We start from the raw sequence: 11,865 nt of genomic DNA on the forward strand, positions 1-11,865 counted from the left end.
GAGATAAGTTACTAAATTTGAAGACTGAATTTGGATTTTACAGTTAAGGCCAAAAGAAGAAGAAGAAAATACTTTTTAGGAAAGAAAAATCTCTTATTATTCACATGGATTATTCAGCCTAGTTATAAGCAATTTTAATTATTATATTGGATTTAAGAGGTAAAGAATGATGATGACCCTTAGTATGTGTCATGGACTCATCCTTTCATTATGTTTCTTTAGAAATGGTTCACCAAACCACCAGCCAGAGCCGCCCCCTCCAGTCACAGATGTAAGTCCAAAATTAAATGTCAGCTGTTTGAATGACTGATAATGTTCTGATGACTGTGTAGTTCAGTTGAAGTGTCCAACTTGTAAGGAGTATTCATTCATTCATTAAACAAACATTTATTGAATTTTGACTATGAACAAATACTATGCTAGGGACTGGAGATATAAAACAAGTAATGCAGGACCCTTGTATTTAAGGAATTTACAATCCAGTAGGGAAGATAAGGATGGAATTCCAAGGGTATCTTGTATGGTTAGAGAAAGAAGACTGATGTACAAACAACTTCCAAGCAAACTAGGCCTATTTGAGTGAGGGTGTGTTTGGCTATGTGTTACCTAATAATATTTACCTTTTTTTAATTCACTCTATTTAGTTACCAAAAAAATTGCTTTCTCTCTTTCAGAACCTCTTGCCAACAACCACACCTCAGGAAGCTCAGCAATGGTTGCATCGAAACCGGTTTTCTACATTCACAAGGCTTTTTACAAACTTCTCAGGTTAAATTTGCTTGTCCTTTGTTTTCTCCAGCATGGGATATTCATGTGAGGGTGTGTGTGTGTGTGTGTGTGTGTGTGTGTGTGTGCGCGCGTGCTGTGAAATATTTTTTAAAAAAGATCTCTTAGTTTAAACTCACTTTAATTTTAAAATATTTATTCTTTACAACACTTCACATAGTATTTTATCAAGGAACATTTCGAGGTAGTGTGAAATTTCCTCTTGATATCATTATATTGTACTTTATTTGCACATTCCACTTTTATTTAATACCTTCGGTTACCAGGTATGGTAGGAATACACAGATGGATAAGACATACATATTTCCTGATCATTCATTGTCTAGTATAAAAAAAAATCAAATAAAAATACCCCCCCACCCCAAAAAAAAAAGGGTAAACAAGTAGTTATGATGTAGTAGATACAAAGTTAGGAATTTAGAGAAGGGTCTGGGGTTAGGAACATGTGTGATGCATGAAGAATGAGGAGGAATCTGTTGGTCAGACAGTGGGAGGTTAATTCCGGCAGGAGGAGCAACTTCTCCTTAGACATCATCATTGGATGAAAACATAGGGTTAAATGGAGAAGTAATTGGGTGGGAGTTGAGGTGGAAGATGAAGCAGGAGCCAGGTCATGGAGGGCCTTACATATCATGCAAAAGATTATGAATTATAACATAGTAATAATGAGGTGTCCTTGTAACTGAGCCCATTTTAATAGTCATTAACAAAGAAAATCTTTGCCTCTATCACCCATTTTCTTATGTTTATTTCAGGGGCAGATTTATTGAAACTAACTAGAGATGATGTGATCCAAATCTGTGGCCCTGCAGATGGAATCAGACTTTTTAATGCGTTAAAAGGCCGGTATGTGATTAATGTTTAGTGTTAAAATATCAGTGAGGTTGGATTTCAAATGGATTTGGATTCAGGGATTCTTCACAATTTCTGTTGCACAGCTAAATCCATCTTGTCAAAACATTCAATTTGAATGCTAACTATGTACCAAGTAAACAAAGATGAAAAATATCCTTTCTTACACTTGATTCAAGGAATTCCTCATGATACCCCATTTTTTATTTTCAGTAGTTTTTTCATTCAGTAAATATTCGTTGTCCTTATTATGAGCCATTGGGCTCTGGGAATATATTGGTGAGCAAAATAAACATGGATACTACTTTCTAATGGAAAGAGAGTTAAAGCTATAAACAGTACTTAGGTTAGTGGTAGTACTTTGAAATAAAACAAACAAAAACAAGTTTGTGACCTATGGAATGCAGCATTTGGTTAGAGAAGATCTGAGGAGGGATTATTTATCATCTACGGCCACACCTCCCTGACTTTGGAAGCTAAGCAGGTCAGGCCTGGTTAGTACTTGGATGGAAGGAGGGATTATTTAAACTGTTATGAGAAAATGAAACTATGAGGGAAGAGCCTTCTAGGCAGAGGGAACAAGAGATGTTAAGACTCTGAATTCAGTTTTAGCTAGGAAAGAGATCATTCTTAAGTTTGTTCAGGAATTGCTTAAGTGGTCTTCTTACAAATATTATTTATAATAAAGAGAGTGACTTATAGACCCAGTTTGTGATTTCCAATTTCCAATAGGTACTAGTAATATTAATGGAAAAGACATACAGGTCAATGCCATAAAACCAAATCAGTGACTAAATAATAAAACAGATTGTGTAGTATTTGTGTTTGTACATCACAAGAGTTATCAGGTTGGCTATAATCTTGAAAAATTTTAAGGAAAGGTGAAAATCAGGAGTAAATGACTTGGAGAAAAAGAATGGACATTTCATTTTTACATGTATTATCTAAAGAGCACTAAAAAATAGGAAGCATGCCGAAACTGGTTTGGCTCAATGGATAGAGCGTCGGCTTGCAGACTGAAAGGTCCTGGGTTTGATTCCAGTCAAGGGCATGTACCTTGGTTGCGGGCACAACCCCAGTAGGGGGTGTGCAGGAGACAGCTGATCGATGTTTCTCTCTCATCGATGTTTCTAGCTCTCTGTCCCTCTCTGTGAAAAATCAATAAAATATATGTTTTTAAAAAAAGGAAGCAGTGATGGAAAAAGTTAAATTAAATTTTTAAAAAAGAAATAGGGAGCAATAAGGTAATAAGATCAAGAAGTAATTGAATAGGGTTATCAAAGAAGTAAGAATAGCACTAACTGGTTTTGACACCTACCTCAGTTGCCCACATGTGGAGGCAACCAATCGATGTGTGTCTCTCACATTCATGTTTCTCTTGCTCTCTGTCTCTCTCCCTCCCTTCCACTCTCTCCAAAGAAGTAGGAACAGAAGGAAGGCTTAGGCTACTTAGGTTTTTGTGTGTTTAAAAAAAAATTTTTTTTTTTAGTCCTCACCTGAGGCCATTTTTCTATTGCTTTTCAGAGAGAGTGGAAGAGAGGGAGAAGAGAGTGTGTGAGAGAAAAACATCAATATGAGAGAGACACATTGACTGGTTGCCTCCTGCACATGCACCTGCAACCGAGGTACGTGTCCTCGTCTGGGAATCGAACATGAGACCCTTCAGTGCACAGGGCGACACTCTGACCACTGAGCAACACTGGCCAGGTCTGGCTCATACATTTTGAATATAGATTCAAATGGCTTGACTTATTATTGTTCAACTTTATGATTGTGTGGAAGTGATATGCTGTCAGTAGAAACTGTACTTCGAATTGTGAATTTTGGTCTTTTCCTGGCACAAATGATAGTAGTGTCTATCTATCCATCTATCTATCTATCTATCTATCTATCTATCTATCTATCTATCTATTATCTATCTATCTAAAAGCCTAAGCAACTGTTATGACCAGTTGACTAAATGACTGACCGGTTGCTATGATGATGCACTGACCACCAGGGGGCAGATACTTAACACAGGAGCTGCCCCCTGGTGGTCAGTGTGCTCCCACAGCCAACCTCCTGTGGCTAGCTAATCTCCCTTGGTCCTTCCCCGCCGGCTCCAATCGGCCCCATCTCGCCAGGTCAAGGGACCCCACCTGTGCATGAATTCGTAGTTATACTATAATGCTGAGTAATGGCGGTAAGGTAGTTTTGCGCTACTGTAGGCTCGTGTAAGTGTTCTGATCATGTTTAAGGTAGGCTAGGCTAAGCTATGATCTTTGGTAGATTAGGTGTATTAAATGCATTTTTGAGTTATGACATTTTCAGTTTATGATGGGTTTATTGGGACATAATCCCACCATATGCTGAGGAACATCTGCATTTTTAACCTCTACATTAAAGGTCACTAACTCAGGTGATTACAGAGGCCACATGTAAATGAGTGACAGTCAAGCCTGGGGTGTATGGAAGAATGCATGCCCCATACAAGAAAAAAGCTGATTGTTACCTTGTCTTGTGGAATGAGGGCTTTGGATTGCCAGATCTGATTTTTGAAAAGCCAAAATTCAGAGGTTTACACTGAGTGGCCAGATTATTATTATCTCTGAACACATAATAATCTGGCCACTCAGTGTGTGTACACATAGTAGAGGCCTGGTGCACAAAATTTGTGCATGGGGGTGGGGAGGAAGGTGTGTTCCTCACCTCATCCTGCACCCTCTTCATTCTGGGACCCCTTGAGGGATGTCCAGCTGCCCTCTCAACAGTCCAGGACTGCTGGCTCCCAACTACTTGCCTGCTTGCCTTCCTGATTGCTCCTAACTGCTTCTGCCTGCCAGCCTGATCACCCCCTAACCACTCCCCTGTCAGCCTGATCAATGCCTAACTGCTCCCCTGCCAGCCTGATTGCCCCTAACTGCCCTCTCCTGCTGGCCTGGTCACCTCTAACTGCCCTCTCCTGCTGGCCTGGTTGACCCTAACTGTCCTCCTCTGCAGGCCTGGTTGCCCCTAACTGTCCTCCCTTGCAGGCCTGGTCCCCCCAAACTTCCCTCCCTTGCAGGCATGGTCCTTCCAACTGCCCTCCCCTGCCAGCTCGATTGCCCCTAACTGCTGGCCTGGTTACCCCAACTGCCTTTCCTTGCAGGCCTGGTCCCATCCCCAACTGCCCTCCCCTGCAGGCCTGGTCCCATCCCCAACTGCCCTCCCCTGCAGGCCTGGGTCCCTCCCCCCCCAACTGTCCTCCCCTGCAGGCCTGGTTCCCTCCCCCCGCAACTGTCCTCCCCTGTAAGTCTCGTCACCCCCGACTGTCCTCCCTTGCAGGCCTGGTCCTTCCCAACTGCCCTCCCCTGCTGGCCTACTCACCCACAACTGCCTCCCCTGTTGGCCATCTTATGGCAGCCATCTTGTGTTCCCACGGGGGCAGCCATCTATGACCACATGAGGGTGGCCATCTTGTATGTTGGAGTGATGGTCAATTTGCATATTACTCATATACATACATAGGCCCGGTGCATGAATTCATGTATGGGTGGGGTCCAACCAGCCTGGCTGGGGGAGGGGACGTGGGCTATTGGCCAGCCTGCCTGCTGGTCAAACTCCTGGTTGAGAGGACAATTTGCATATTAGCCTTTTATTATATAGGATACACACTGAGTGGCCAGAATATTATGCGTTCAGAGATCATAATAATCTGGCCACTCAGCATATATGGCGTCTTCTGTTGGAAAGAATTCAGTTAAATGTGAGCACCCACACACAAACACACTCAGAAGCTAATAAAACAGGTCAAATGAGCTGCATTAGCCCATGGGCTGCCAGCTTTCAACCGACGCTCTGTAGTGTTAGCATAACTGCACAAGTTGTCCCTTAAAATGTGCTTGCTGTGAAAAATAGAAGACTAATAGCTTTTTCTCTCTCTCACTAGGATGGTGCGCCCAAGGCTAACCATTTATGTTTGTCAGGAATCCTTGCAGTTGAGGGAGCAGCAGCAACAGCAGCAGCAGCAGCAGCAGCCGCAGCAGCAGAAGCACGAGGATGGAGACTCAAATGGTACTTTCTTCGGTAGGTCATTCGGGACAAGGCCCGGAAAGATGTGAATAAAAAAAGGTAAAGAGATTACTTACAAGCATGTTTGATAGGAATTTATCTAATAGCAGATTTAGAAGCAATTTGCTAGAAATAATGGTAATAGCTTGAGTTTCTAATATATGCCCAGGCACTATTCTCAGCACTTTTTTACACATTTGAAGTTTTACTACTATCTCCTCTTTGCAGTAGATTTTATTATCTCCCACATTTAGGTTAGGAAAATGAGGCTTAGGGATCTTAAGTAACTTACTCTCAACCTCAAGCAAGTGGTTGAGTCAAGACTCAGGATTTGACTTTGAGCCCTTCAGAAATTGGGCATTCCTAGTGATCAGATTACCAGTCAGGGGCACAGATAAGAGCAGATAAAGTTTAAGAACAGATAAACTTTGTACTGACTGCCATTGCTCTCTCCTTTTTGCAGTGTACCATGCCATCTACCTAGAGGAATTGACAGCTGTTGAATTGACAGAAAAAATTGCTCAGCTTTTCAGCATTTCCCCTTGCCAGATCAGCCAGATCTACAAGCAGGGGCCAACGGGAATTCATGTGCTCATTAGTGATGAGGTAATGTACATCTGAATTTTCAGTACAGCTGAATCACCAGGTGACAGTGAATTTGTCAGGACATATAGCAGGAGCAAGAGCAGTTCTATTGGGGCAGAGTGCTCTGTTTTCTAGACCAGAGGTTCCCAGATGTTTTTGCTTATTTACCTCCTAAAATAATTTTTTTAAAATATGTATTTATTTTTTTATTTTATTGATTTTTTTACAGAGAGGAAAGGAGAGGGATAGAGAGTTAGAAACATCTATGAGAGAAAAACATTGATCAGCCACCTCCTGCACACCCCCTACTGGGGATGTGCTCACAACCAAGGTACATGCCCTTGACCGGAATCGAACCCTAGACCCTTCAGTCCGCAGGCCAATGCTCTATCCACTGAGCCAAACCTATTTTGGCTAAATATGTATTTCTTTGTACATTTAGGGACTTAAAATTTTTACTCTTAAGTTTATTTATTTTTATTTTTTATTAATCCTCACCTGAAGATATTTTTTCCATTGACTTTTAAAGAGAGTGGAAGGGAGGGGGGAAGGGGGGGAGGGAGAGAGAGAAAGAGAGGGAGAGGGAGGGAAAGGGAGAGGGAGGACTGGGATTGAATCTAACCAAGGTACGTGCCCTTGACTGGGAGTTGAACCTCATTCCCTTTGGTCCAAGGGCTGACCCTCTAATTATGAGCAACACGGACCAGGGCTCTTTTAAGTTTAAATGAAGTTGCAAAGGATGCTATTTCTGGGGATATTATATTATATTTAAAAATGAAATGGTTGCCTGCCTGGAGTGGCTCAGTTGGTTGAGTGATGTGTCCTATACACGGAAAGTTTGACAGTTTGATTTCCGGTCAGGGCACATACCTGGGTTGCAGCATGTTTGGAAGGCAACCAATCTTTGTTTTCCTCTTTCTCCCTTCCTCTCTAAGCATGTCTTAAGGTGAAGATCAGGGAAAAATTTTTTTAAATAAAATAATTCTGAAATGATTCCTTCACTGTTCTAACTATATTCCATGTAACCTAAATACAAGTGATTTAATACCATCATCTGTTTAAAAGAAATATATACTTTTTAACAGAATTTTTATATAATTTCCTTGAATTCATATTTATGTTTACTTCTCCATATAATTTTATCTTACCATAACATTTTTATGCTTGAACGCTTTTTATTAATTATTTTATTATATTTAATTGAGACAAACATTTGCTTCAATAAAAAAGCTGTTTCTGCTGAAACCGGATTGGCTCAGTGGATAGAGCGTCAGTCTTCAGACTGAAAGGTCCCAGGTTCGATTCCAGTCAAGGGCATGTACATTGGTTGCGGGCACATCCCCGGTAGGGGGTGTGCAGGAGGCAGCTGGTCGAAGTTTCTCTCTCATCGATGTTTCTAGCTCTCTATCCCTCTCTCTTCCTCTCTGTAAAAAATCAATAAAATATATATTTTTTAAAAAAAAGTTGTTTCAGGCCCAGGCAGTGTGGCTCAAGTGGTTGAGCATTGACCCATGACCCTGGGAGGGTCACAGTTCAATTCCCTGTCAGGGAACATGTCTGGATTGTGGGATTGATCCCCCGTAGGGGATCTACAGCTCATCAATGATTCTCCTTCATCATTGATATTCTCTCTCTCTCTCTCTCTCTCTCTCTCTCTCTCTCTCTCTCAAAAAAAAAAAATCAATAAAAAATTTGTTTCAGTAAAATTGATAGATTATTTCTTCTGAATAGAATTAACATCATTAATTATACAGTTGATTAAAACAATATAAATGTATTACATGTTTTGATGAGTAATTATTAAACATGAAGAAAAAAATTATTATAAATGCATCTAGTAATAAGATGGATGGGATTGTTTGATTACCTACCCCCTGTCTCACACACAAGTAATTCACCTCTAGACGAATACTGCCTATATAATGAAATAGAGTTCAGCATCAATTCCACTATTTTTTCCTCTAGATGTAAGTGTTGTGGAACCTGGTTCATGTTTATTGACTAACAGCAATGGATGTTGTTTTGTTATGACAACATTGCTCTATGTTTTTTTAACTTCTGAGTTATGTGCCAAAAATTACATAGTATTGTCAAAAATTATGAATCATCTATCACTTGACAGTTTTTGATTAGGTCACTCCAATTCTGGTGAAAAGACAGAATTGGTAACCATGTGACCCACTAAGTCATTAGTGTTTACAGTTACAATTATACTGGGGTATTCTGGAACCTTTTTTTTTTTTTAATATATTTTATTGATTTTGTACAGAGAGGAAGGGAGAGAGATAGAGTTAGAAACATCGATGAGAGAGAGTCATCGACCAGCTGCCTCTTGCACACCCCTTACTGGGGGTGTGCCTGCAACCAAGGTACATGCCTTGACCGGAATCGAACCCGGGACCCTTCAGTCCCCAAGCTGACGCTCTATCCATTGAGCCAAACCGGTTTTGGCGCATTCTGGAACCTTTTATACTCCAGGGTAATGGATTTTGATAGGATTCCAGGAAGGTGAGATTCATGCCTTTATTTTATAAAGCGGGGAAAGGGAGTTTGAGAAGGAAAGGTGGGAAAGGAAAACTGAAGAGGTTTCAGGCCATTTTAGAAAAGAGTAGATATGGGAGTTGGAGAACCCGGGGCCAGTTCTCGCATATGGGCCTCTCAGTGTCTGTGTGCCCTGGGAAAATCTTGGGGTTAACCCAGGAAAATGCTCCAATTTTAAGATCACTGTTTTAAACGACTTCACTTTTAAAACTTAAAAACTAAACGGTAGAGAACAAAACAAAGCAAAGGATTATTTTTCACTCAAATCTCAATATTATAAAAAGCCACATAAGCAAAATAAATACAACAAACCAAAGTTTTTTAAAATCAAATTTTCGCCGAAACCGGTTTGGCTCAATGGATAGAGCGTCGGCCTGCGGACTGAAAGGTCCCGAGTTCGATTCCGGTCAAGGGCATGTACCTTGGCTGCGGGCAGATCCCCAGGTAGGGGGTGTGTAAGAGGCAGCTGGTCGATGTTTCTCTCTCATCGACGCTTCTAGCTCTCTATCCTTCTTCCTTCCTCTCTGTAAAAAAATCAATAAAATATATATTTTAAAAAAAAATCAGCAAATTTTCTTGCCTTTTTTTTTTTCCAGATGATTCAGAATTTTCAGGAAGAAGCCTGTTTTATTCTGGACACCATGAAAGGTAATAAAATAGTAAACCAAACACCTTTTTCTAAGGAGCTTAAAAGCTTTTTTTCATACTTCTTTGAGGAGAGAGGGAAGGTATCAATCACCATATTTGAGACAGAGAAAGTGACATAACATTAGAGGTTGTTCTTTTGTATGAATTGGCTTCTTGTCATTATCAGAGTAAACAAAGTATAACTGATGATTCTCTGCCATTCTCTTTTGCCTTTCATGGACAAATGAGGAAACTGAGGCATGTTTTTATAATACAAATTTATTATAAGTATTCTGTGATAATTAATACGTACACTGCTCTTTGCTGTGTATTTTTGTTGTTGTTCTGTGTTTTTTTCCTCAAAAGAACATAACTGTATTTTTTCCTTCCTGATATGTCTTAAAGGTGACTTAAAGATTCTTCTCTCTTTCTTTTTTTCCCTTTTTTTACAGCAGAAACCAGTGATAGCTATCATATTATACTGAAGTAGGTGTGGGCATTCTGTCCTCGCTGGCTGCTGCTTCCTTCGCCTCTTGGAAACGCCTCTCTCAAGGGGTTGCAAATGGCGATGGAAGGTCTGCAGGACCCTGACTGTGTGTGTGTTTGGGGGCGGGGGGGGGAGGCCAGGCCATGAAGGCAGAATCTCAGCCATCGGTGTTGGCCCAAGCTCTTGAGGAATACACAGATTACTGCCCAACATGCATTTCTGCAGCTGTTTCTTAGTTAAAATTTCTGGACTCTGTTGTTGTTGAATATCAGTAGAAACTCCATTTCATTTGGGGTGTATGTAGGGCATAATGATGATGATAATTGTGTGATGTTTAATGGGAAGACGTTAAATTTTGTGATATGAAGCTGTGTAAATTTTTTTCTAATATAAAAAAAGTGAACATCTATATTCATAAGACTAGAGCCTCAATCCCTTTTGCATCAAACATAAACTGGCTTTTGACCACCGTTGGCCCCTGAAAACCTCATCAAAGAGAATTTTTCTTTTGGTTCCCCTATAATATTATGAGTAATATTAATTTTAGCTAACATTTACAGAGCCTTTATTTGTGCCATGCATTGTGATAATTTCTTCGAATGGATTATCTTGTTAAACCCTCTTAATAATCCTGTATGAAGTAGGTAATAATGATCCCTGATTGAAGATGAGGAAATGGAGACGTGTAGTGGCTACGTAGCCTGCTCAGTAACGGGCAGCTAGCAGACAGTGTGCTGCTGAAATCCGAAACCAGGTCGGCTGGTTCCTAAAACTGCCACTCACTATGGCCACCCGTCAGTACCCGGTGCTCGGCACCATCGATAACTGTGGCTTTTCTGGCGAATAGGACATAACACTGGGTGAGAACTGAGTACCTAACCACTGAAAGGGACAAACCACACCTAATGATGAACAAATCAAAATCTACGAAAAGTGCTTTGTAAGCACCTTCAGTTATCAGATCACAGAATTTGAGGCGGTGAAAACTAGGGATTTTCTGTAACTCCCAAAATTCACTGTTCTTGAATGACTTTCTCAAACTATTTATTAACGAGATAAACTAACCCCTCCTTTCTTTTGCCCCTCTCTGCATTTTCTCTTGGTATAGGAAGTTCTTTTACTCCTGTGGTGTTCCTTTATTTAAGCTTTATAAGAAACTCCTTCTGATTCCATTCACATTCTTCCCATATATTTTTGTTCCTTCTTAAAGAATGATTGTGTGTTTACATGTGTAAGACTATGGGTCATTTTTCTTTTTCACGTGTAAAGTTTTATCCAGAAATCCCTTTACATATATGTTGAGTTGAAAAAGATAATGTTCAAAGATTATGTACTGGATTTGGATGTGTGTGTTTTTAAAGCATTTGATAAAATTTAAATGTTTTTATACAGATTTTTGTTCATTAAAATCAATCTGCAGCATAGTCTGTTTCTTTTGATTAGAAACAAATAGAAAACCTTGAAACTAGAAAATTAAGTCAACTAAGTTATTTAGAACTGACCTGGGCAACTTGGCATCTTAGACCAAATTTTTTTTTAGTGAGTGATTACCAGATGCCTCCATTTGAGGGGGACATTCCTAGTATACTGTATTCCTAAGACTGGTTCTCAGCCTCAGGGAAGTCAGCTCTCAGCAGGTTTCTATTGTGTTGATTTGTTTTTTCTATTCTGTCTGAATGATGTTAGACTAGGAGGGTTGGAATAGATGACTTAAGATCACACCTAAATCTGAATCTGTGACTCTTGTTTACTGCAAATGATACATAGAATTCTATTAATATGTTTACTATAAACTTACAGTTACTGATTTTTACTTGGAGTTAGGGTGTGTGTGTTTTTCAGAGTAGTATTCAAATTTATAGGAATGAATTCATACAAGTTTGTAATCACAGATCCTAAATTATCCAGAAAAGTCTCTTAGGTTTTCTTTAGCTCCAGAAAATATTTGTAGTGCCAAT

General features: G+C 40.0%; 1 protein-coding gene across 2 annotated transcripts in view; it reads left to right on the plus strand.

The window, feature by feature from the left end:
* TFCP2 (transcription factor CP2) overlaps positions 1-11,331 on the plus strand; it is a 42,948-nt gene extending 31,617 nt beyond the window's left edge. Inside the window, exons 9-15 of one of the 2 annotated variants that reach the window (XM_084877457.1) lie at positions 223-271; positions 675-768; positions 1,542-1,632; positions 5,546-5,682; positions 6,131-6,273; positions 9,390-9,441; positions 9,873-11,331. In XM_084877457.1, coding sequence (XP_084733583.1) covers positions 223-271; positions 675-768; positions 1,542-1,632; positions 5,546-5,682; positions 6,131-6,273; positions 9,390-9,441; positions 9,873-9,910 — 604 coding nt within the window. In that variant the 3' untranslated portion in view covers positions 9,911-11,331. The remainder of the gene's footprint in view (positions 1-222; positions 272-674; positions 769-1,541; positions 1,633-5,545; positions 5,683-6,130; positions 6,274-9,389; positions 9,442-9,872) is intronic. The other variant, XM_084877458.1, reaches the window with a different exon arrangement.
* Positions 11,332-11,865: the final 534 nt, after the last annotated feature.

The sequence above is a fragment of the Pipistrellus hanaki genome (assembly GCF_964339955.1).
Source record: "Pipistrellus hanaki genome assembly, chromosome: 3".
Classification (NCBI taxonomy): domain Eukaryota; kingdom Metazoa; phylum Chordata; class Mammalia; order Chiroptera; family Vespertilionidae; genus Pipistrellus; species Pipistrellus hanaki.